This window comes from Haemaphysalis longicornis, unplaced genomic scaffold (genome assembly GCF_048455015.1).
Source record: "Haemaphysalis longicornis isolate Haplotype H1 unplaced genomic scaffold, Haemaphysalis longicornis Haplotype H1 scaffold_6, whole genome shotgun sequence".
Lineage (NCBI taxonomy): Eukaryota > Metazoa > Arthropoda > Arachnida > Ixodida > Ixodidae > Haemaphysalis > Haemaphysalis longicornis.
This window is the reverse complement of record NW_027526407.1, coordinates 42,832,167-42,858,026: the sequence shown is the minus strand read 5'-3', so window position 1 is coordinate 42,858,026 and position 25,860 is coordinate 42,832,167. Positions and strand designations below refer to the sequence as shown.

General features: G+C 46.2%; 1 protein-coding gene across 1 annotated transcript in view; it reads right to left on the bottom strand.

Moving 5' to 3' along the window:
- Positions 1-12,887: 12,887 nt before the first annotated feature.
- The window catches only part of LOC144142984 (lipase member J-like), a 26,300-nt gene continuing 13,327 nt past the window's right edge, over positions 12,888-25,860 (bottom strand). The window contains exons 5-10 of the mRNA XM_077674810.1: positions 25,805-25,860; positions 23,181-23,184; positions 20,048-20,409; positions 18,397-18,468; positions 14,878-14,946; positions 12,888-13,177 (exon numbers count right to left, since the gene is read on the bottom strand). The exon at positions 25,805-25,860 is cut by the window's right edge and continues 40 nt beyond it. Coding sequence (XP_077530936.1) covers positions 12,926-13,177; positions 14,878-14,946; positions 18,397-18,468; positions 20,048-20,409; positions 23,181-23,184; positions 25,805-25,860 — 815 coding nt within the window. The 3' untranslated portion in view covers positions 12,888-12,925. The remainder of the gene's footprint in view (positions 13,178-14,877; positions 14,947-18,396; positions 18,469-20,047; positions 20,410-23,180; positions 23,185-25,804) is intronic.

The following is a 25,860-nucleotide window of genomic DNA, read 5'->3' as shown; positions in this document are numbered from 1 at the left end:
GAAGCAACACGTGCGGGGCCGGTCACGTTTGGCCTGCGCAAGCTCCAAGGTCTCTAAAGACGATAAGAAAAAGAAAAAGAGATGGCAGCGCGTGGGAGGAAGCAGGACCCGAAGCGCACACCTCACGACGTCGGCGAAAACAACCTCGGAGGAAAAGGAGTCTCAGGCGGCTTCGGGCAGGTGTGCGTTGCGTAAGAGGCTGTTAAAGAAAGGAGCGGCACGGTGACTTTTTTGACAAGCAGACAAAAAAGAAGTGGGTACGGGGACACGAAGCCGAAATGCGGTGCCAAGCGGGCGGTGGGACTACGAGAGAAAGAACAAACGAAAACGCCCCGAACATTTGCGCAACAAAGTTGAGTAAGTATAGCGTAAGCAATTCTGTAACAATTCTGGCGTCCAGAATGCGGGTCTTTCCAGCAGCTATAGGTCGTCGACCGCTTCTGGATTTTACGTCGCCTCTCCGGGAATCAGTGGTTGTATAAAATTATCAGGTTGTTTGGTGCTTATGGATTGGTGTGGTAACCAGGATGCGTGGAGGTTACAGGCAGCACTAGTCATTGGAATTTTTTTTTATTTAATGAAATACTTGCCTTTATTGCACGTGGGATTCATCCCAAGAAAACACGCAGTCTTGTTACGACTCTTTACGAAGCTAAACAGAGAAAGATAGATGTTTTGGGAGAGATAGAGGAAAATTGACAGAGGAAATGAAAATAAAAACGGATGGTAGGAAAGGAGGGATGGTTCCTGGTAGGCCAAGGAGGAAAAAAATCAGGAAGAAAAAGGCAGGAGTTCAAGCTCAGAGGTATCTTCATTATGATATTGTTAAAAAGGCCATGAACAACAAAATGAGAGTTTGGTTCATTCGTAAGTTTGTCTCGTTAGTATACCATTGACGCCACTGTTAACGCAAACTACACCCAACCACACTCACATAAGCTCGGTAATTACAAAATAAGAGGATGGCCATGCGACCCACTAGCTCATTTCCCGCCCTAAAGGCGGCTGTACGACTGGCTGAGGCCGTCAACAACAAACGCAAGGTAGGCATGGTTTACAAGCTTGCAGAACGAGCTGTTCGCACTTACATTTTATGCATATTCTTTTTATAGCAGTAGTAATGGTGTGTTAAAAAATGGAAGTTACGAACCCACACGCAAACATAGAAACACCAGTGCGTACCGCGCGCACTATGCCGGTTATAGCTGCACAGCCATCCGGTGCGTTGAGCATGCACTGGCCAACTGGAATAAGCGACATTGTCTTCTGTTACTCTTTTTGTCGAGCATACCCAATGTTTCACGAAACGATTAATATCAAACCTAACATAAATTAGCCTGGTACACATCCGGTCACAAAGAAAGCGAGTGCGGACAGCGGTCCTGAGCGGTATCGTGGCGCCATCTACACTCCAGCGGAGATGAAACAGCTGGAGGCTAGAGGTATACAGCCTGGCTGTAAAAGTCTCTTGTCTTTGAAGCAGATCGCTCTTCAGCGCGAGGCGTACACGAGTTTCCCGGTGTTTTAGTACCGTGACTACATGAGACGAGGATTACGACGACGACAGGAGACGCCAGCAGCTCCAGCCTCTAAGGGGCTTCGCCTCTAAAAATGTCGCACACGCAGGCAAGCTATACTTTTTGTGCGTCAAGGAAAACAGCAATGTTGGGCGGAAATGAAGCCTGGCTCTTCACCTTCTGGATCACAATGCCTCTGCCGCGGTCGTGTGTTCGTATTTCTTGTCCGTTTGTCGGACTGTATAGCAAGGACGTTCAAAACAAGAGAGAGAGAGAGAGAGAGAGAGAGAGAGAGAGAGAGAGAGAGAGGGGGGGGGGTGGAGAGAGAGAGAGGGGGGGGAGAGAGATTTAATGAGACCGAAGAGGTGCGCACGCATTAAAATAAATATCGCCGTCGGAAAACGCCCTCATTACGGGTTTTTTTTAGCGCTTTCCGTTTCCTTACTCTTCTTTCCCGCTTTGAGACGTTAAGTTGTTTTTCTGCTGCTCAAGAAAAAGGGGGATTCACGGGTAACAAAAAGGAAAGGAAGATTGAGGGGGAATAACATGTCCAAAATAAACATTTTTCTGATCTCATTCAAAAGAAAAGAAATCCAGCGCAACTATTTTGTCCTCCTGTAATTCCTAGCCAGCGGGGTTTGTTCGTCTCAAATGCGGCCTCGAGCGCCCAAGTGCCCAACGGAATGATAAAGAGAACGGACAGTTGCTTCCATGCATACAACGGAAATATGCAGGAGGACCGAGCAAATTGTGGTTCGCATAACGAGGTGCAAGCAACGAACGTAGACGCATAACCTACAAATGTTGCTGTTGGCTTGGCAGTGTCTTTCCAACAATACTGAGTCGGAGTGAAGTGCGGCCCTCCAGTCAAGAAAGTGAACCTCGCCGGAAGCAACCCTGGGTTGTTTCTGGGTCGACTACGTCCCTTCCAATTTGGTACGAGCGAGTGCTCCGCGTGAATACAGCATCCCGACATGCTTCGGTGAAAGGTCTTTAGTCTCCTTCTACCCTACAATCGGCCACAGAGCGGGTAGAACAGGTCGAGGGTGCTGTTTTTCTTTCGCGAGGAGTTAATTTGACGAGTTCACGAAAAATAGAAGTTACGAGTGACAGCCAGGAAACCTGAAAATTGGGTTAGGAGCTCGGGTAACTTGGCAGTGGTCTCGCGCTGGGCCAACTTAATCAAGACAGGCTTCAACTTGGTGTTCCCCGGCCTCCACTGACTAGGAGCTCCAAGGCGACAGGCAGAAACGTCTCCACGATGTAGCCGTCGGAGCGAACGACTGTAGGATAATATTAGTGTCCCCGGCGACCCGTCAGAACGGCTGGCTTTGCGTCACACTTGCACACGGATACTACTTTCACAATACTACAGGAATACTACTTTTAACACGAAACTGTTTTATTCCCGGATGCACATATTTGACTGACGTCATATCCGTCACGGAAGTGACGCCATCTCAACGAAGCATTTTTTTTATTGATTTCTATTGGTTTCCCCTTTGTATCGGGGTGATGACATGTCATCTGACCAAAAAGGACTAATATAACTATGTTTTACACTTTTGGTTCAATACTAGCGCTGCTTAGGGCAGGCACAAAAAGCTTATTAGGCACAAAATACTTTTTTTTTTCCTGTTACAGGTGGTAACTGTCCTAGGCAATATTCCCCTCTCTGCTTTTCGTCCACCAGCATTCTAATCTTCTTTTCGTCCCCTCGACAGCCTTGAAGTTAACTTCCTCTGTGATACCCTTAAATCCTAGGGCTTCTGAAAGCCCAATATTCCCTTCATGTAGATTTGGATAGATACCCTCACATTCTAACACGATGTGCCGCATAGTTTCTATTTCTTTTCCGCAGACCACGCATACCCCATCATTTTGTGAATACTTCCCCACAAAACTCTTAGTTCGCAAGCAACCTGCTCTAGCCTCAAAAAGCAAAGCACTGCCCTGGGAATTATCGTAGAAATTTTCCTTTCTGATGTTCATCTTCTCAGCCCTGTAAATCTCTAACGACGTTTTAGCTTCCATTTTTTCCCTCCATTTATTCGTTTCAATCTGCCTTGCCTCTTTTTTGGTTACCTTGGCTGTTTTGGATTCCCCACTGTTCTTTCCGTATTTCATCGTTAGCCTTCTAGTCTTTCTTAACCACTGCGTGTCCACGCTTTTCAAGTATAGGTACCTAAATACCTTAGCTGCCCACCTTCGTTGATCCATTGCCCTCAACCTCATCTCAAAGCATATTTTACTCTGAGCTTCTCTAACTTCAAACGACGCCCAGCCCATATCCCCCTGAACTGCTTCGTTAGTTGTTTTTCCATGCGCGCCTAAGGCCAAACGTCCTACCGTTCTCTGGTTTACTTCAAGGCCTGATAGAACGTCTGATTTTAAGCAGAGTACAGCATTCGCAAACGTGAGACTCGGAACCATTACTCCTTTCCACATTCCTCTTACTACTTCATATTTGTTATACCCCCACAGAGCTCTATGCTTCATTATAGCTGCGTTTCGCTTTCCCTTGACCTTAAGTTGCTCCTCGTGAGTACTTAAGTAGTTATCCCCTTCGTTTATCCACACTCCCAAATATTTATATTCCTTCACTCTAGGTAATTCGCCTTGCTGGATAGACACTACGTCGGTGGTATCGTCATTGAAAACCATTATTCCTGATTTTTCTGCCCTGAAATTTAATCCGAGGTCAGTGGCTTCCTGGCCGCAAATATGTATTAGCCGCTGCATATCGGTTTGGTTATCAGCTAAAAGAACAATGTCGTCTGCGTATAACATTCCCGGAATATGCTGTTGTACCACTTCCCCTTGCAGCATATGGGTTAGGCTAAACCCTACTTTTTCTTTTCTAACCCTGCCATGTAAAGCATGAACAGTATTGGGCTCAAAGGGCATCCCTGTTTCAGTCCCCGACGGATGTTGACCTGCTGGGCGCATTTCTGTCCTTCCCAAGTAAGGTGCACTCTATTGTCTTTATAGATTGCTATAAGGAACTGTACTAACTCGTCATCTAATCCCTGGAGTTTCAGCATTCTCCACAGTCGTTCTCTGTTTACGTTGTCATATGCCCCTTTAATGTCCATGAACGTAATCCATAGTGGTCTCTTCTGTGCTTTCGCAATTTCAATGCATTGCGTTATCACGAACAGATTGTCGTCCAGTCGCCTGTCTTGTCTAAATCCATTCTGCAGTTCCCCAAGTATTTCATTTTCTTCCATCCATGCTTGAATTTATGATTTTATCGCCTGCATTACGAATCTATACACCACTGACGTTACTGTGAGTGGTCTGTATGAATCAATACTGGCTTTGTCTCCTCTGCCTTTATATATTAAATTCATCCTACTTTCCAACCAGTCTTCTGGTATTTGTTTGGTTTCTATCACCTTATCTATTGCCCTCATAAACGATTCCTTATTTTAGGTCCAAGTAGGTTTATCAGTTGCATTGGTATTCCGTCCGGGCCCACTGCTGTCTGGGGGGAAACCTTTTGCTCTGCTTTTTTCCAATCAAGGTTGCTCAAACTTATTTCCCTTTCCGCAATCTTTTGTGGCGCTGATGTTATCGGTGCAGGTTTCCCTACCACTATTGTCCTAAACTTCTCACTAATCACTCGATGAATACGCGCCAACGCGTGCTCTCCTTCTAAATGTTCCCCCTCCTCATCAATCAGGAATTTTTGATGGTTATCGTTTTTTGAGCTTAGTGATTTTACATGGTTCCAAAACTTCTTGGATGCGCTTTTGTCCTTCTTCTGTATTTCTGCCATCCATTGTTCGCTTTTCTGCTTGATCTTTGCTTGCACCATTTTCTGCACTTCTAGTTTTTTCCCACAGTAGACCTCCCACTTTTCCTTCACTACCTCCGGTTCCATACCAGTTCTTTTTGCTTCTCTATGTTCTCTCGACGCCTTTCTTCGCTGGTCAATAGCCTCTTTTATTTCCTTATTCCACCAGCTTCTCGGCTTTCTCTTCCCTTTCCATCGGTTTCGTTCCTTTGCTTCATTCATCTTACCCTTTATCAACGCAATCATTTCGTCGTAATCCCAATTTTTGCCTGGGTATTTATTGATTTCATCTTCCAATCTATCAGCGATGATCTTTAACTGCTCATTATTCAAATTATTTCCTCCTGTTGTACCTATTTCTGCATTTGTCCGGGTTGCGCCTCCAAAGTGCAAGCTAAACCGCTTGTGGTCGCTTCCTAAGCTGTCTGTTCCATTTTCATCTATCCTCATTTCCCGCAGCCTTCCGTATACTGTCTCGGATACTAAACTGTAGTCTATGCTGGACTGTCTGTTACCGCTTTCCCACGTTATTTGTCCGTCACACTTGCTTTCCGTGTTTACTATTACAAGCCGGTTTTCCTGGCATAGATCTATCACTAGAGAACCGTTGTGGTCTGTGTATCCATCCAAACCTTCTATATGGGCATTCATATCTCCAACTATGATTATTTCGCCCGAATCTTTGAACTCGTTTATATCTCTTCTCAAACAGTTTACCATTTCCTCATTTTCCTCCCTAGCACTACTTCCGGTCCACAGATACACCACTCCTAACCATGTATTTTTCCCCTCTATGGTGCCTCTAACCCATAGATGCTCTTTACACCTTTCATGCACTCTCTGCCAGTCGGTCCCTTGTTTAATGAGCATGCCAACACCTCCCCCTTTCTTCATTCCTGTGGTCCTGTTGCAACCTTCCCAGACATAATTGTCTATGATAGGTGGGGCTTCTAGGTCCCGGAGGTGAGTCTCGGCTAAAGCGTACACGTCTATTCCTTCCCGTTCAAGTTGCTTTTAAATTTCCACCCACTTATCTGGCTTTCTGCCTCCCTGCATATTTATGTAGCTGATTAAATATTTATTGCATTTGTTTTTTCCTTTCCGCTTACGGGGTCTGTGTTTGTCTTTTACAGAATTGTTTGCTCCATTGTTTCCACCCAAATGGCTTCTGTCAACGCTCTCAGTTACGTCCGTAGGTTCTCCGTTTAGCTCTAGGCCTGTAAAGGGTGCACCACTGCACACGGGGTCTTCTTGCGGGGAAGCAACCTTTAGTACTAACGAGTACGCTATACTTAGGGTTGTTTGTTTTTGGGTTTTATATTTCAACACGAAAGTGTTTTATTCCGCAATACCCCAAGATTTAACTGACGTCATATTAGTCACGGAAATGACACCAGTACACCTTTGCCGAAGCGACCCGCCAGCAGGACGTCGCTCGCCAAGCACACCCACAGGACAGCCACCGGCCCGCAAATCATGCTCAGCTGCAGATTTCGCTGTACATTTCACTTTCGTGTTTTACTGATTCCTATGACGGAGGAATCATTTACAAGCTTCACAATAATGGGAAGCTTGTTAACTGGGTTGTTACTGACAATGGCGCATTGAGCACCCAAACGAAACGCAAATAATCCGCGTACGCCTCCTTCGACATGAGTTTCAGTGCGATTCTTTCACTGTGTGGCCAAACTTTGATACTTTTTCTGCTCTTTTGGGGGGCTTCTGAGAGGACACCGAGTGCGAGTCGCTAATGCGAACGCAAAGCGACATTCATGGCCTTATATCGGTAATGTGCGTGGGTTACGCACAAAACCCAAAACCTTTTATGACAACGTCGCCCTGACTAATTACGATGCGCACGGAGACTCGGTTACTTGACTTCGTTGTTTCTGTAGAGACATATGACGCATAAGTACACTGTTTTTCTCCATTACATAAACTACGATGCAGCATGGCGACGGAGTTATAGCTTTCCGTAATTTTTTTTGCGCGGTCCGGCGCTTTGATTACACGCTGGATAGTGAATGCCTATTGATAGAGTTGAAAGTGAGACGCGCGAATAAAATTTTCTGATTGACCTGTTCTATTTGCATCCGACTGCCGACAATTCCGTGTCTATATCAGAGTTTACCTTGCAGAGTTTACCGGAGAGACAAAATCGAGACAATTAAATGACGCAGTCTCTCGCTGGGATCCAACCGGAAATAACATAGGAGACTCTAAAGCAGTTCGTTAGTGTAGTTTCTTGTCAATTAACGGCCTCCATTGTCCGCTTTTTTGCATCGAAACACCACTGCAAACGTTCTATAGATGCAGTCCTCGCAAACGAGCTCAGTTGTTGTCGAGCAATTTCTCGATCACACTGTGAATGTTAATGCGTAGCAGCTACCTTTTGGTGTCACGCTTAATGCACACGCGGCGCATGACCGAAAGCTTAGAGACACGATTTTGCTCGCGACTATTATAAAGCACTATACCCGTCTCTTACCAATGCGTACTGGAAGGTACAGTTTGCAATGCGCCTTGTTTGGACGTCCAATCCAAGAACTAACTGAAATCGTGCAAAACACTACGAACCAGCACATCCCTAAACAGTGAAGACACTCTGCTAATTTCCGTACTCGTTCAATAACGAGATGCGGAGCCAGCTTCGTAGAAAGCATCATTAGCAGCGTTTGCTTAAGACTCTTAATGATCCGTCTTCACTTGCAAGCATCAAGGAACGCCAGTCTTCAGCGAAAAAGCTGCTCGCTCGGGACAGAAAGATCTTGAAGCATTACACTGAGTCGTCTCTCGCCTCCTCTTCTCGCGAGTTGTGGCGGTACATAAGTTCTTGCACACGTCATGTATGTGAACCCATAACCCTTGTGGACGGTGACCCGTTTGTCTCTGGCCTGGGGAGTGTGCGTGAATTCTTCTCACACCATTTTTCTTCGGCGTACCAGACAGCTTGCGACAGCGGTTGTAGGCCGGGTTTTCGGCCTCAGCGTAGCCCGTGTTGCAAATGGCTAACATTACTGAGGATGGCGTCATCTCCGCTATTCGCGAACTCACACGAAAAGGTGGCGTGCGTTTGCATTCCCCGGTTCTTCGCGAAAGGCGGCTGTCGTCTTTTCACGCCACCACTTTGTCATGTCACCCATATGTCACTTGATGAACAATAATACCAACAAACTGAAAATTAAACGTTATCTCCCTTTCTCATAACTGCGGAAGAGCCAGAGTCTGAAAACTGTAGACTAATTTCTCTTTCGCGTCTTTTTTTAGTCTTGGAAAACGTCATGCATCGATACCTCTCGCAGCTTGCTACGGCCTTGCTGCTACCGTGTAGTAAGCATAGACTGATATAGCATAGGAACGCAAAATGTTTACTCAGTGGTCTGGCGTCCCCTCACGTCCGTGGCCCGTAGACCAGTCGTCGACCCCCTTGAACGCGTGATGCTCAGCTCCTTTTGTAGATGGCCTCCCGCACCCGGCGCCTGCGCTATGCGGGCTACTTGTGAACGTCATCGGCACGTGTTGGTAATTTGGGGGCGGCGCTTACACTCTTGGTGTCATTCCGTCCATCCATTCATTCATTCTTACAAGAACGACGCTATATATATGTCAGTAAAAGGTCAGTAGAGTCAAACCTGAAACAGACAAGGTCAGTCGAACAGACCCGAATGTGCGTAGAGTCTTTATAAGAGTATTCATAAGTTTTGATATGATAATACACTTTGTGAGAAGTCTTTATCAAACAGACCCGAAGATCACCATAGTCTTTATAAGAGTATTTGTAGAGTCTTTGTAAGGTGATGTACTTTGTGAGAAGAGTCGTTATCTAAAATACCCGAAGGTCAGTAGAGTCAAACCTTCTGTTTTTTCACAGACAAAGGTATTCTGTGTTCATCCGACAAGTTGACAAGGTACATGTGAACTGAAGCAAGGCCTTTGTGGCGGTTAATTATGAATTATTGCTTTACAAATCGTTCGAGTACGTTCTATCCCTCAATCTTTGCCTCTGGTTTTAAATCGCTTACTTGAAGGCAGTAGTGGCAGTTTGTGGCCCACATTCACCCCGGCGTACGGACCTAGATCGCCCAGAAGGAAACAGCTACCGCGAATGCAAGAACCACCAATAGATCTGCAATACATTTGCAAATATTTCAAGCGGTTATCCGTCGTGTCCATGTAGGTCTACGTAAAACTTCGTACGGTTATTTCCTGTCTTTCCAGCCTTCTCAAGGAGCCCACCTGTTTCTGTTCCAAAGGTACACCTTCAGGATATCCCAAGCCACGAACACCCCACTTCTACTCCCACTTCCCCCCTTGACCTAAAGTCTTTCTGCCACAATAAAGGCTATCTCTTTCTCTCCCTCTCTCCCCGATACCCGCACCCGCTCAAGTACTTCTCAACAATTTTTATGCTTGGAAAAAAATGATGCACACGCGGAACTAATGCCCTGCTATTTGGAAGCAGGCACGAACCAGGCAGTGTTTCCAGATTATTACCAGTTCACTACAAAAGTAGGTTGTGCTGCTTGAAACCAACTTACTCCTTCAATCCATTCATTGCATCGTTTATTCCGGAAAGCAGAAACAAAGGAGCGACGCACTGACAATGATTATGTAGCAACTTTTAATGGTGCAATAAACTAACAAACAGACGTGTGTTCAAGCTGTTTAGAGGTTTGGTAGAAAATAAGAATAAATAATTGAGACATGCTAAACATTTAAAAATTTATTACAAACACCAGTTTATGTGAAGAAATACTTGGTTTCTATTTAAAACGGTCGTTTCTATCAATTTGAAGTGTGGTATGCTTTGGCTTAGATTTATATCTGTGCAAACCCACGATGTTCTTGCTGAGCCGAGTGCCGTAGCCAAGATATACAATCTAGAATGACAATCTTATTACACTTCTCTCCTAATGCCTTTTTTTTGTGGTATGACGTGTTCTTTCATTGTTTTCTGTCATTGAGTCAACTGAATAGCCTGTACGATCCTTGCAAGTTTTTCTTTCCCTTTTAAAAGACCGACGAAGACGGGGAAAGGTGATAGCATAAGTATTTAAAGCTAGCCGGTTAACTGTTTCTCCTCCCCCCTAAGCAACTCCCCTAAGAGGAAGGAGTCGTTCTTCGTTAACTCCACAGTAACTCCTTCCCACACAATTAGAGGAGTAAGTTTTCATAACATTTTGAGGGGCGTAAAAAAACATGTTTTTATGCTTTTTTAGAAAAAAATAAAAAAAATTAAAGCAAGATGATTCTGCACAGAGCTATCAAAAGCTCGACGTACTGCTTAGGGCAAACGTTTAGGCGTCTCAAGCGGTAGAAGTTACCGTAGTTGCTGTCGACTACTGGAATTAAACAAAATTATGACAACTGTAAAAAGAAAATAAGTAAATGAAATATACATAAGAACTCATTTGGACTTCGAATTGGATTTTAACCCGGGTCACAAAAGCCGCAGCCAAGTGCAATAACTACAGCACTTAACCCGTACCGTGCCAGGATTGAAAAAGCATTATCCGGATGCGTGCCGCATGACAGGTGAACGTGCCGGCACCGCAAACACGATGCAACAGTGAAGAGGTCTTCAATAAATGCTAGCTTTCACCTTCAGATTTCCCAACGAATTTCCCCGGTAACACTGAAAAGAATACAACTGTTGCATGCTGCATCACAGAAGTCCCAGCCGAAGTTCTGCCCTCACATTCTGCGTTCGATTACACGGTCAAGGCATTGATTTTGGATAGCGCATCGCTCACTGCAGATTTGTTGCATCACAGCGAATTTCTCCGTAGAAGCTCTGCTGATTTTTTTATCTAATCCAGGTAAAAAAACGAAAGAAAAACTGTTTCTTTTTCAAATTTGTTTTTTCCAACCGCTCACACCTCTACCCGCAACACACACCCGCGTAAAATATCCCCCCCCCCCTCCAGTAGCACAAGGCCACACATATTGGCATGACCCAATACCCCAGACCTCCTTCACAATGACCGTCACAGTGCGCGGTGATGGCCATTCAGAACCCTGCCCCCAGTTGCGGCTGGGGAAAAAGGCGCGGCCCTCCTGCTACAACCAGGGAGTTCTGGGCATCAGACACCTTTGAATGGTCCGGAGTGACCACAATCACGACGGATGAGGATAAATAATGTTCATTCTCTCTCTTCTTCTCTATGCTGTGTTCTGGTATCAGGTAATTATTCTTCTGCAAACTTCGGATATTCTCGCCAGACAACTGCTCGTATTAACTACGTTCTCGGAATTTTTAGAGTTCATTCTTGGTATTTCCAGGGCTTAGTTCTTGATGTAACCATCTTTGATAAAACCAAATAGGTGTCACATGAACTCTCATACAAGAGAGAGAAAACTTTATTTGAGGCTACCGATGTCCGGGCTTCCGAAAAGGGGGTTCGGTGGGCTCGGGAATGCGCTTAGACGGGTATTCCGCAGGAGTCAGGCGTCCGAAATTTTCTAGTATTCCAGAGTACTCACTCATGCTGAGAATTCTGAACTTTCATTATTTTCAAGTTTGAAACTGGGGAGATGTACGGCAAGACAAAATGCAAGTTTGGTTGATTTAAGTGGCGACTCACACGCCACATCTTAGGCGCGTTTTTATGCATGACTGTGTGACTGTAGTCTGACTTCTAGTTCCGTTTGATCGTATCAATCGGACTCTAATGGGAAATCGACCTGCTGATAACTACGTTTTTTTGGGGCATCCTCCATTAACCTGTCCTGGATAGTCCGCGGGTAGTCCTCGAACTGCCCTCGGACTGGAGGCTCCGCATGAATAGATGAGAAAATCGAGCTTCGGATCGCATCTTGGGCAGTCCGTGGACAGTTCGGTACTGATAATCGAGGAGGCCCATTGTTCTCTCTATTGGTTCACTGCTGATTTCGTGTTGCGCGAAATTTGAACAGTTTTCAATATTCCTAGCGCTTTCAACAGAGGAGCTGTGTAAGCTTTTGTTCCATCCGTGCCGGGCGTCGCTCAAAACTTGGCGCAGCAAAGTGTAGAGGAGAAAAATGCTAGTCCAAGAAGTGGGAGGGAAAGCGGCGAGGAGGTGTGGGGAGGGCGCGTCATGGTGCAATGTTCGGGTGGGGAGGTGCACTTCGGGGATTGGCTGCGCCTAGTTACGACGTAGGCTCTGACGTGCAAGTATTTCCCTAGTTGAGAGAGACGGCGTGCGCGCGGTGGAATTGAGTGTCTGATCGACCGTTAAGATGGGTAGACCTAAGAAAAGCCTAGTTAAAGCTACCGAAGAACACCAGCTCCGATGTTCCCTCAGTCTTCCCATCTCAATTGCGAAGGTAAAAAAAAAAACGCCCGTGTGTTCGAGATTTCGGCGCACGTTAAAGATCCTCAGGTGGTCAAAATTAATCCGGAGCCCTCCACTACGGCGAGTTCTCATCGCCTGTCTGCGTCGACGCGTTAAACCCTACAATCAATCAATTTCGAAGATGCCCGGATTTCTTTTTTCGCCTAAATAACCGTCTTTCGCGGTTTGGAATAGAGATCGTTGAGTCACCAAAGGCTAGTTTTTTTTTTTCTTTTCAAATTAAAAGAGGGTGCATTTTTGTCTTCATTGCCCTTTTCACGAGCCCTTTTAACGAGTCAAGGGCGAGTCGCATATCGGTCCAAGAAAGGAAGTAGAACCGGAAATAGGACTTGTTGGTTGTTGATTGCTGTGATGAAATCTGTATGCGTGTAGGCTGGATCGTCGACGAAGTAATTGAGCTTGACGTTCTGTCCCAGCTCACGCAAGAGCATGCGCACATTGTCCGGCGGCACAAGCTGGTCTCCTTGGGCCCAAAAGATTCCGACGTTGGTTTTCAACTTGCCTATATTGTACAAGTGGGGACCCACCTGGGTGCAAAGCAGAAAGGAAAAAAAAGAAGGCATGTTGTTTGATTGTATCGTTGTCTGCGAACCACTGGCATTTGAACGGCGACAAAAACATTGCACTGTTCACCTTTATTCGTAATAGTCCACCTGCAAAGGTACAAAATGAAAATTAATTGAATATAACAATTGCAATTAAACACTTAGGAAGTAAGGAGAATATGGGATGTTTAAGGTGCCATGGGCAGCGGAAGACCTATATAATAGACACAAAAGTACGTGAAAATTTGCTTAGAAAAGGACAGAATTTAAAAATTCGGCGAAAAAACAATTAATCAATTTTTGAACCCTCCTCTTACTGAAATAGGTTTTAGACGAATGTCATTATGCGCGAGTGAAACACTTGCCGATGATTACGACTCATGAAACAAGAACTGAACGCGTACTAAGGGTGAGTGGTCGGGCGAGAACGGGTAAGAAATGCACACAAATATATTTCAGCGGGATGGCCAATTTCCTTCTGTTTGTTGAAGTGGTTTCCCTCATGCCTCATTGGCGCTCTTGTAAAAAATTGTTGCGCGCGAGAAATTCCGATACTGACTGTATTCCGATTGTTGGACCGCAGCTTTCCAAGTATAGTTGTGCTCACTATGACCTAAAACATCTCCTACTGTTTATAGCTCTAGACTATCTACGTTTGGTACGAGGTGCTTAATAACGAAGAGCACATTGCATTAAACTTCATAATGACTTTATGTCTGAGATAATTTTTTTTATGATATCACCTCCTGAACACTACTCCGCGCTGCAGGTTACATTGAGCGCGGCTATACTCAAACATGGTAAACACACGACGCGTTGTGTTAACAAAAGTGCATGGTCGTTGTAAGGGTTCCCGTGCCCGAACACATTCGCCATCGACCACTTGACGCCATCAGAGCTCTGAGAGACTGTGATGTCATACTGACAAGCGTCGCATCAGCATGAAGCTTGCTAATCTAGAAAGCGTATTCCAGTAACATGGCCAGCGGAAAACTGGCGTTGCTAAATTATACGATGATCGACGTGGGCCAGGGTCTCGGCAAATTACAGCCGTGGCGAAAAATTCGCAAGCGCTTTCACAGGTTTTTGCTCTCTTCCCGAGATACAAGCTGCTGTCATCCAACTGGCAGAGGATGCCGCCATGGACCACGGGTTCCCGACCGCCGTCTGATGTGACGAAGATACCGGATATTTCCGCACGGTGCATTCGTCTTAAAAGGGATAACAATGAAGTCTGTTCTCTCTCTCTCTCTCTCTCTCTCTCTCTCTCTCTCTCTCTCTCTCTCTCTCTCTCTCTCTCTCTCTCTCTCTCTCTCTCTCTCTCTCTCTCTCTCTCTCTCTCTCTCTCTCTCTCTCTCTCTCTCTCTCTCTCTCTCTCTCATGAATGTGCGGGTACCGGCGCAGGGCCCTAAAGTTTATTGCTCTCTGCGCACCTTCAATACCGATGTTTGATAAAACCTGAAGGGGCTTAGCCTCCGCCCCTAATCAGCTGCAGAAACCACCTGAATTCCTTTTGGCGCTTACCCACTTAGCCGTGCTCAGTGCGCATCAGCAAAACATTGTTCACTGATATTTTTATACCGCTTTTATTTTATTTTCTGGTTCTGGCACAGTGTTTATCCCCAGAACTTACGAAAGCAAAGAAGAAAGCTGTGAAGCAGATAGAAAAAAGTCCTTCTTACCTGGCCGTAGATAACCATGTTCCTTTCGGGCCCGTAATCGAAGGCTTGTGCTCTCTTGGATGTCACCAGCTGCATTATAAAAAAATTATACATTGTATATCACAGTGTTTTAAAGGAAATATATTCAAACTGTTTTTTAGCATTTCGACAGCTCAAATGCAGGTTTCGGGGCATTGATCATAGCATCGTCATCAATTTACGTGGCCGTAAATATCAGCGTGACTCCACGGACGGTTGATTTTTAATTACTCAAAGCTCTTGGAATCGGGTACAATGAAATGACCAATGACTCTTGACGATGGAGAAGGGCCAGGAGTAAAGTGTAAAAACCATTAAGGCCTTCATCGCCAATTCTTCGGTTTGATGAGGCTCATTCGCCTGATTTTTTGACGGAAATGCAACATTTTTGACTGGCCGCACTGTCGCTGCCACAGGCACAATTCAGTGGCTGAGGTGGCTGCCCCTTCCACCATTTTGCAGCTTTAGGTGCTGCATGGGCCATAAAGGATACTTAATTGGGATTTGGCCTCATTAACTTCAATAAACTATTTAGTTGGCTTAGATTTTTTAAGACGTTAGTATCCAATTCCGGACAACGGCTGACAACAAATCACGAAATGCGAGCCGCAAAGGTCTAGAGCATTTATCCTTTTCTCCTTTGAAAATTTTTCCGTTTACACGATGTATATATCGAAAGGTGGATCCCCTCATTTCAATATCACTACTGGCTTTGAACACGTATTGTGGCTACACATGGCTAGACATGGCTAGACATATATTGCTTCGTAGTAAAAAGATCAGTCTTTTGCTGCTGAGCTCAAGGACTCGGGTTCGATTCCCGGCCGCGGCGGCCGCTTTTCTGATGGAGGCGGAAAAGCGAAAACGCCCGTGTGTTCGAGATTTCGGCGCACGGTGAAGATCCCCAGGTGGTTAAAATTGCTCCGGGGCCCTCCACTACGGCGCGCCTCAGCGATTAATCAATCAGAAAAGGTCGGTCTTATGAAAAAACGAGCGCCAATGGCGCTCAAAGCTAGGCCGATTGCGTGAAAACCCGCAACTCTACCCTTAAACTACTGAGACCAGTTTCTTAATAATATAGAAAGAGTGTTTTAAGTCAATCACTAGATTGCACATGTGGGGGTGCGTCTAGGCGGATAGGTTTGTAAATCGCGCCTCCCGGAAGTTTGGCGGGAAAAAATAAGGACACTGTTTCGCCCCAACATGTGGCACATACCAGCGCGGGGAATTGGCCATTAATAATAAAGAAAGTCTCTCCGCACCGCCCACAAAATGCCAGCTTTCTCGAATTTTTATTTACTTGTTGCTTTGCTTATTTGCTTGCTGGCATCCCCACTCATGTTGGAAGATTTTAATGTCCTACTCGACGAAGGCTGCAGGGAGAGGTCAAGAGTCATTTCTCGCCTGAGGTGAACCCACCCCACCGAGTGACGGCTCAACCACCACCGTCTGCTCTAATAAATGTTTCTTCTCTCTCTCTCTCTCGCTCTGGTCGGTTTTACTGTATTTCATTGGCACAGATTCCCAGCAAGCCTGCCGTAACATACAACGCGGACGCATCTTACTTCCCGCATTACGCATACTCGCATCGATCAATCCCCTCCCCGAGCTGCACATCGTCTGGACCCCTGGCCACTCGTCCCTCGAGGGAAATGAGGCGGCTCACGCCGCTGCCCGCGCCCTTCCACACCGGACATTTCTCTCAGGAACATAACCCACGGTCCAGCCTCCTCCACCTCCCGCTGTTCCATCACGCTACCACGACATCCTGCACCATTATCGCAACCTTCACCTCACTTTGCCTCAACCTCAGCCTCAACTAACGAAAGAGGAAGCAATCATCTGGCGTCGATTACAAACAAACACCTACTACAACGCACACATTCTCCACGCTATGTCCCCTACCCAATACACCCTCACCTGTCACTTCTGACCCTCTCTTAATACTACCTACCACATGGTGTGGGCCTCTGGCGTCGATTACAAACAAACACCTACTACAACGCACACATCCTCCACGCTATCTCCCCTACCCAATACACCCTCACCTGTCACATCTGCCCCTCTCTTAATACTACCTACCACATGGTGTGGGCCTGTCAAAACACCCCATCGCTTACCCCCAATCTCAGACCTTCCCCAGAGCAGTGGAATGGCCTGCTGACCAGCTCCCGTCACGCTTTCTTTCTTTCTTTCTTTCTGGTCACCTTTCTGGTCACCCGTGCCAGGCCTGCAGACAAGGCCCAAGTGTATCTGGTCTGAGTCGAACCCACCCCACCGAGTGATGGCTCAACCACAACCGTTTGCTCTATTAAATGTTTATTCTCTCTCTCTCTCGTGGGCACTGTTTAGGGAACGAAAAACCTAGGTACAGTCATTTGCTGATGACACGATTGACCAGCGAAGTTGAAGAGCCCGTTCTTAATTGTTGATTTTTAATAAGTCATTCATTGAGATGGAAGGTTTTTTGTATTCCTTTTACGCTCGTCTTGACCAGGGCGCTGTTCAAACGAGTGCGTGACCAAATAAGGTGCGAGAAACGAAGCACGATAGTTTATAATTCGTAATTTGGCATGCTTTTGAGTTAATTAGCCAAATGACATTTTTAGGGGCTGCAGTTTTATTCTGGCAGACAAGCATGGAGCTGTTGAAATTCTTAAACTTTACTGGCTTCATAAATTTTGTTAGAACGGCAGTTTATCTTATCATCAACAAGGGACTGTCGCAATCTGCTTCATGGCGGTTTAACCTTGCGATGCTGCCGGGAAAGGACGCTTTACGATATTTGTAAGGAACCCGTGTCTGGTAATCATCCTCAATACTGACTAAGACAAAGCTCACCGACGGTTACAGATTCGTGCGAGCAGTCAGACATCGTTAGAATTGTTTTAGGGATAATTCTGGTAGAACACCAGTTACAGCCGTCTCTCGAACCATACTTCTCCCGTAGATGCCCATGGATTCCCAGCAGACAAAAATTCCGAACCGTTCATAACACCATCCCTCAAGTCCTCAAGGGAGAAAATTACTTCGGTATAAGCGATACTTTGCTAAATGCGGGCATTAGTTATTCTCGGTGTACTGCAGTGCGGACATGAAGCGCTCCGAATAAACCCAGGTTGCTAGTTAAGTGATTTTATTGTAATTAGGTTTACTATAACTATAAAACGAGGGGACTAACCGCAACGCTGGAGTCGTTTCAGCGTTCAAATGAACTATGGTTTTTGCTTTCGAAGATACCTACATTAGGTACAGAGCTTTCGCAAAAATGTTGGCGTTGCCGCCAAACGTATTCTGTTGGCGGATCACGACCTCACGAAAGATTCGAGCGAAAGTAGCACTGACAACATCGTTGTAAAAAATCCCCATGACGGGCACTGCAGTTGATACGCACTGTTGCAGACTGCACTGTTGCAGACTGCAGACTGCACTGGTATACTGCAGATTTGCACAAGTGCAAGAAGTGCCGTTTTATCTGATAAATGCGGGAGAAGCACTGACTTGAGCGTAGTGAATGATGTTCTTCGACGACGTCCCTCCCGGCAAGTAGCAGAGGTACACGGGAATTCTGGTCTGAAAAATATCCAAAGGTATAAAGTAACAGCTGCGTTAACTGCAAGGCAACGACAGCTGCATAATGTCATCAGTTCTTCTTCAACTACTCTGATAATGGTAGCTCTCACACATCCTGGACCACTGAAATACTAATTGTACGATTGCACGGATAGCTCTAACAAAGAGGAATCGTTTTTCATAGCGATATTCAGCCCTGTTTAAATGCACACCAAAGACCGTAACTGCCACCCGTTGTCTGTGAAGCGTTCCCTACGGTCACGGAGTATGGGGATCAATAAGCGCAGCAGAGCAGCACATCCTGACACGAAGACTCCACGCGTGCGTCGTTTTTACCCCGACCCGCGCTCTCCGATTCCACGTGACCGGCTTGCACAGGAAATTACCAATCTTCGCCCGGAGGCTTTCAACAGGTGTTACGCTGTCACGATCCAACAGCTTCTAGCTTGTTCTGTTGTGGCTTGAAACTTTCCCGCCGACTAAGCGGCCAACCTGCTACTCCTGTGCCGTCGGAGCAACGCCCCCGGCATCGTCGACATGATTTCCCAACGCAAAGAGTGAGGCCAGAAGGGAGAAGACAATATCAGTGCTGACTTCAGTTAAGCTTTGTTGACGAAATCAAAAACACCGAACTTGTGCATGGCGTAGGGACGCTTACATCAGAACGACGTCTATTGATCTCACCAAGAACGAAGTTGAGTTTCTGGCCTCGATTATATAGGGGATAACAAAAGAGTGTAAAGTACCACGTCATACGACTTTTAAGGTTTCTGTTCGTGTCCTAAATAAATATCAAAGGTGACTTTACCGGTAAAGCTTAATGTTTGCATTTGGTCCTTTGTTTCCATTTTGGTCTACCCAGGACGCATTTTTTTCGCTCTGAGAATTTGCTTTGTGGGAGCAGCTCACGAAGTGCTTAGAACAGCCCACGACTCGCAAACAAAAGACACCATTTGTTGGAATCAGCGCTTCTTACGCCCTTCATTCAGTCCTCACCTTTTGCATTCTGCAGTCAGGTCGACACCTAATCAGCATCTCGCTAAAACTTCCACTCTACAGTGATATTTTCGAAACTTAATTCCGCAGCTATTGTCCGCTCAGGGGCGAGGAACTGGCGCTCATCACCCTGGATTGATCCGAGCAAATCTACAAATCTGCACACCCCGTTTACCAGTACAAAATACAGAATCCGGAGGTCGTGAATCTCATGTAGAAACACGATTAATGCTTCCCACACCATGTCATGGCTAACAGGATAGTCACAAATTGGCTTCTTTTTACCTTCCAGAAAGTTCCTTTTTGCCCTGCTTGCACAGCTTGCGGGGACACAGAGCATGTGTTATTGTTCTCGTCATGCAGCTTCGACATGCAACATCATGATGGTCGGTAATGTTCTGCTACATATTGTGCATTCGCGTTATACCCAGGCGCTCACGCAATTGTTTTGAAGTTAATTAAATTTTGCACTAAGAGCACCCAAAGTGTACAGAAAACTCCTTCTGCGGCATCAGATCACCATTTCAACTCGTAGCGCGCCTGGGTGAAAATTGCTATTGTCTGTACCAGCGAAAGTACTCACTTTGTTCATGTACTTTGTGCCGGTGTTGAAGAAGGTGTTGGCGAGGTTTGCGCAGATGGTCCTCACTGGCAGAGCGCAGACTCCACGCACAGCCTCCGGACTCGTGCCCCGAGGAAGCAACTCGTTCAGAAACCTCTCGTACGGTCCACTCTGCAATGCAAGCACGGGAGCGCGGCCGCGTGAAAAGCATTGGAAACACATTGGGACCTTGAGGGACGCCGTCGGTGCTTCGCAAAAGCCGTTGGCTGTACTTGTGATCAAAGGTTCTATACAAGTTGTTGGATGTTTTGTAAGGTTTAAATCATACTTGCGTGCTGAGATGTCACCAAGTGTTTCTCTATTGTAACTACATTTTGACAGATCTTAAGGTTTAAAAAAATGATCTCGTTCGTGGCTGTCGCATACCCAGCAAACACTTTTCAATTTCACCGTTTACACCCATAACCCATGAAACGGACTCTAAACTATACCACCTGAAGTTCGGTAGCCTGTGCCCAAATTCAGCACTCCAGGCGCTTTTTCTTCGTACATTAAGGGACATGCAGTTCGGCAGGAAAGCAAGATCGAAATTTCGTGAATTATTGAGAGTCCGTTGTCGTTTGAAAAAACAACAAAGACGACTTACATCTTTGCTTTATATTTAAGAATTAACATTTGATGAGTCGCTGACCTTCAGTTCAACCCTGAAAGAAATTGTTGAAAAAATTCCAGATGAATTGCGAAAGTTTCAAATTTCTTGCCACTCAGCGTCAGCGGCGACGTCATTGGGGCTGGGGGGGGGGGGTAACAAAAAAAGGAACTGTCGGTGTGTTGCCACTGTACCAGGAATGAAGCGCTGTGCATTTTCCCGCAAATAAAAGATAATAAGGACCCTCCCTTTCTCCCTGCAGTGCCACCACAGTAGTCGTACAATCACGTTTGCGTATTGTACGTTGCTTTTGTCGATGGCCGCCAATACCGTAAATTTGCCTCCGTGACATGTAAGAGGCAGGGGTAAAAAGTTGCTGGCGAGTGCCCCCACTCTCATCCAACTTCCCTACAATTTTGCTTATACGGTAAAAGCTCGTTAATGCGAGCTCGGTTAATTCGAACTTACCGTCGATTCTAACTGACGTCCTGGTCCCAGCACAGCCCTGTATATTTAAATGGGGGGAAACCCCCGATAACTCCAACGCGTCGGTATCCGGAACGGTTAATTCTAACTGGCATCCCCTGCTTTCCATCACTACTCGCAGAGAAGTCGGGCCAGAGTGATTACAATGGGTTGAAAATCCAAGCCGAACCAAATTTACTTGATATGCATGCAAATCAGCGTCCAGGCTGGATGTTGCAGCACGTTATTTCTCAGCAGATGAGAATTCTGACGCTGCGCTGGAGCTCTTAGACAAGTTCCAAGCGATGCTCATGGAGTCGTGACAGAATAAACGCAAGCAAATGGATAGTACCGACTACTTTTGATTTTGATTGCCTCGACCCTGCTTAGCAAATAAACTTGTTTTCACGCACAGACAGCGTGATTAATTCGACATTACGGCACACTGCTCAGATGAACGCAATGTAAGAGACTGTTCCGGGCGTACAACTGACTGATCAGCTAATTTAGTTCGTTGTTAGACCTCCACAAACATTGTTTTAAAAAATTCCCCCGCATTTCCCCGAGGGGGAGAATGTGAAAGTGCGAATGCACGGTTGTCGGCCCGCTTGCGGCGCTTGCGCTCGGCCCCCGCAGCCCACCGCCTCACCGCCTTCTCTTCCATCTCTTCCATCGGGTTTGTAGTATCACGTGTACACCACGCAGTTATCAAGCCGCTATAACGCCGCTGAGTCGCCAACGCACGCCGCTGACGACGCAGTTTGAATGCGTTAAAGATATAAGGCGCGTTACTCACACTGATATCAGCGTGGCGTCCGTGGACTAGTCGGTAGAGCGTCGCGCTGCGGCCGCAAAGTTCTCGGATCGAAACCTGGCGCCGGATGCTGTTTCTTTTTCAAATATAGAGGAGAACTGCGGACGCCAACGCCGCCGGCGGTGGATGGTTTGGGGTCGCTTATAAAGATAACCTGCCACAAACGTGTAGTAGCGCCTTCTTCGCGATGACAAGTCCGGAGGTGGCTTGTTTGTGTTCTGCCCGCGCAGTGTGGCACGATGTCCATTGATTCTAGCGCCCTCCGGCTAATTCGAACTGCGCTTAATTCGAACAATTTTATGGTCCCATTCGAGTCCGAATTAACGCGCTTTTACTGTATTTTGACGCTTGTGTTACAACTGTCGCGATTAGTATGCTGGAGTTTTCGAATCAATCGAACAAGTCATTTTGTCTTCATGGCACACGTAAGCACAGCCGTCCTTGAAAACACATGGAGGCATTACCGCCACACGAACATTACCTTCCCAAGACATACGTGGCAAAGGATCACGTTACTCACTCAGATTCGTGGCCTTAAAAAAAGGAGGAATAGGTGTGAGAAATATCTCCCTTTCCCAAGCTGTGGACGAACCTAATGACCAGCAGTGACCTGGACGCACAATAACTGCTGGTCTCCAGGGCAGAGACCACCAAGTCGTCACGTGGGCTTCTGGACTGAGGAACAACATCCACTTCGTCGGTACATAAAGTCCTTCACTAAAACTACAACTCGAACCGCAGCGCACCACAATTGTGCGTTTTGGCACAGTTTACGCGTATGCGGCGGAGGCGGCACCAAAACTTCAGAAGCCTTGGGATGAATAGGGGTGAAATAATGTCACGTGACGGGACGCAATTTGACCAATAGCTGCTCGCGGCGGCATTTACAAAATGACGGAAAGGAGTGCCAGTAATCTCAACTGTAGCTTATTTAGCCACTGTAATCTTGCTGATAACTGTAATTGCGCGCTCCCTTCACTAACAAGCCGCGTTTCACTAAGCTGGGGAAAGTCATTTGCTTTTGTTCGTCCGAGTAAATCTTTGCAGCCCACGTGCAAGAGAGGAAACGGTAGCGAGGCCGTAATTTTGTACCGATAGGAGTGTGGCAGCATGAGGCAATGAAAACGCCGAGCCACAGAAACACACATATATTTAGAACACAAGTCAGGAGCTGACGGGCCAGCGGCAGCTATGCCTGGCCGAACGCTCGGAGTTCCTGGGAGCACCTGGCTGCACGCGCCACGGGGCTCGCGCAGCAAGCCTCAGAGTGGTTCTTCGTCGTCTTCGGCAGTGCTGCTACAGGAGAAATCAATGTGCAGTGCACATGGCGGCTTCCCTTGGTGGTCTGGCTGTCAGCCACCTCGAAAGGATCAGAGGGCAAAAGCTTCCAGAACCTGGCACAAGACAGATTCGCTGTAAAAATAATTATTACACTTTGACTGCGACGCTGTGTTGTGCTATGTTCTGACCAAATTACGTGGATCTATCGGATCGCGTCGGCAAAGAAGCAGAAGCGCTCGCAGCAGAGCTAGCGTAAAATGCTCTTTGGCTCTTATTGGAAAATGGCTCTTATTGGAAAATGGCTCGTAAAATGCTCTTCGGCTCGTAATACCCTGGAAAAACATTTTACCGAAGTTGGTCACTAAGACGACCCTGTCATACAGTCAGATCTCGTTACTACGAACCACGCGTTAACGAATTTCTCACATTTACGAACATTTTCAAAATCCCCGCCAGATTGCCTATGTTCTCAATGTAAAAATATTTCAGAACTACGAATTTTAGTTTAGCTCATATTTCAGGATAACGCACGTAATCTATTTTTTCCCCTTACAGTCGAGGTGCATCAGTATTGCGATTTGGGGTAATGTAACAGCGCCGCAACTCTCGCGTGAAAGAGAAAACCGCCGTTTCTGTGTGTGTTCCTGTTTATAACGCTGTTTGCATGCTCACTGGCAATATTATTGGTGACAAGGAGGTTTAACAAGGAAGGCAAAGTGTGTCGGATCATTTGGTTTCCAAAGGCTGTACGCGAAAATGGTACATTCCATATCTCTTGTGAACGCGTTGGGTATTTGCATGCTTTTGCTGTTAGGTTCGCGATTGATGTTATGAAAGTGTCACAATGATGTAAGTGAGATTTGTATGATTTTGCTAGGTTGAAGTTATAAAGGTTGTGAAGTGAAATCAAATTGAGTTTGTATGTGCATTCTGCTCTACGCCAGCTATATGTCGTATTGCTTTTTTTTGTAACACTTGCATTCGGTTTAGGTTTGTTTTGGTTGTGCTTCCCCACACAAGAAAACAGTAATTTAGTTGAGACATAAACAACGAGTTATAGATATGCAGTTTAACAGCAGGTGGCAAAAAATACCGCCCCCTACCCCCCCCCCTTTATCTCGAAACTTTTTTTCGGGGGACCGCGGATATCTCGAAATTTTGACAGAGCGGGCACTAGGCAAAACCTCCTATAGACAGCTGATAAGGTCTCCGTTCGAACGCTTAGCTCCCACTACGCGCCGAACGCGGTTGTGAATGGCAATTTTACGCGGAGTACGCGCTGTACGAGGCCGATGTCTCCGTTGCCGGAGTGCTGTTTGGCGCTTACATGGTTGAGATAGCTGAGGATGACGCCGCTGATGATGAGGACGAAGTGAAGCCTCGAGAAGTGCCTACTACGGCCAAAACAAGAAACGTGCTTCCTCTGCTTCGCAACAAGGTATAATGTAGCGGTGGCGACCAACAATTTATGCGATGCATTAAGCAGCTTGAGAACGCCTTTGTGGGACCAGATGTGAACGCGAAAAAGGCGAGCATCATGATGTGCTTTATTCCGCAATAATAACAATTCGTTTTTGCTGCGGACATTTTGCGTTTATTACGGAAGCTCCCCTGGGCAGTGGAGCTTTTGTTACGAGCTTTATCTTATTTCAGTGCCCTGGCCACAAGTTTTCGGTATTTAGCTTGAATCAAAACTCCGCATATCTCCAAATTTTCAGCGGATTTTACGTTCCCGAGCGATTACTGTAAATAAGAATTTATTAAGAAGCTATGGGTATGCGTCTTTATTCGATCACTAGAGCAATTCGCCATACATAACTCAATATAGTCATCCACCAATACAGGTTTACTGGTTTTCCATCTTTACAATAGTGAAAGGGCTCTGAATTCCTTGTCTGCTTTTGGTTACTACGGCGGCTTAAGGGACAAATAAGGCAAATAAATAAGCAGACCTTATTTACAGCTGAAATTTTTTTTTCTGCGGACTGGGAGATTCGAAAAAAACTGTGGTTGATTCCTATGTCATAGGAATCGGTAAAAGAAGAAAGTGAAATGTGCAGCGAAATCTGCAGCTGAGCATGATTTGCTGGTCGTCCGCCGTCCTGTGCGTGCAATCGGCGAGCGATGTCCTGCCGGCGGGTCGCTTTGGTAAAGGAGTGCTGGCATCATTTCCGTGACGGATATGACGTCAGGGAAATCCTTTTGTATCCCGACATAAAACACGTTCGTGTTAAAATATAATACCCGAAAACGAACAGCCCCAAGTATAACGTTCTCTTAAGTACTCAAGGTTGCTTCCCCGCAAGAAGATCCTGTGTGCAGGGGTGCACCCTTTACAGGCCAATTGCTTAGTTGTACAGGCGTCACTTCTGTGACGGATATGACGTAAGTGAAACCTTCGTATCCGGGTATAAAACGCTTTAGTATTAAAATCATGCATGTGTCAGCACGTGATTCAGCTAGGATGAAAAAATTGCAACGACCCTTTTTTAAAGCAACGTAGCGGTTGCTTGCGCCCTGCAGACGCCTAGCGGCTCACTGGCAGTTTCGAATTATGTGGCAGGCTCACCAAGTACTTCTGGGCGTACGGGGCAAAGGAGTACACGACGTCCAGACCCTTGTGCG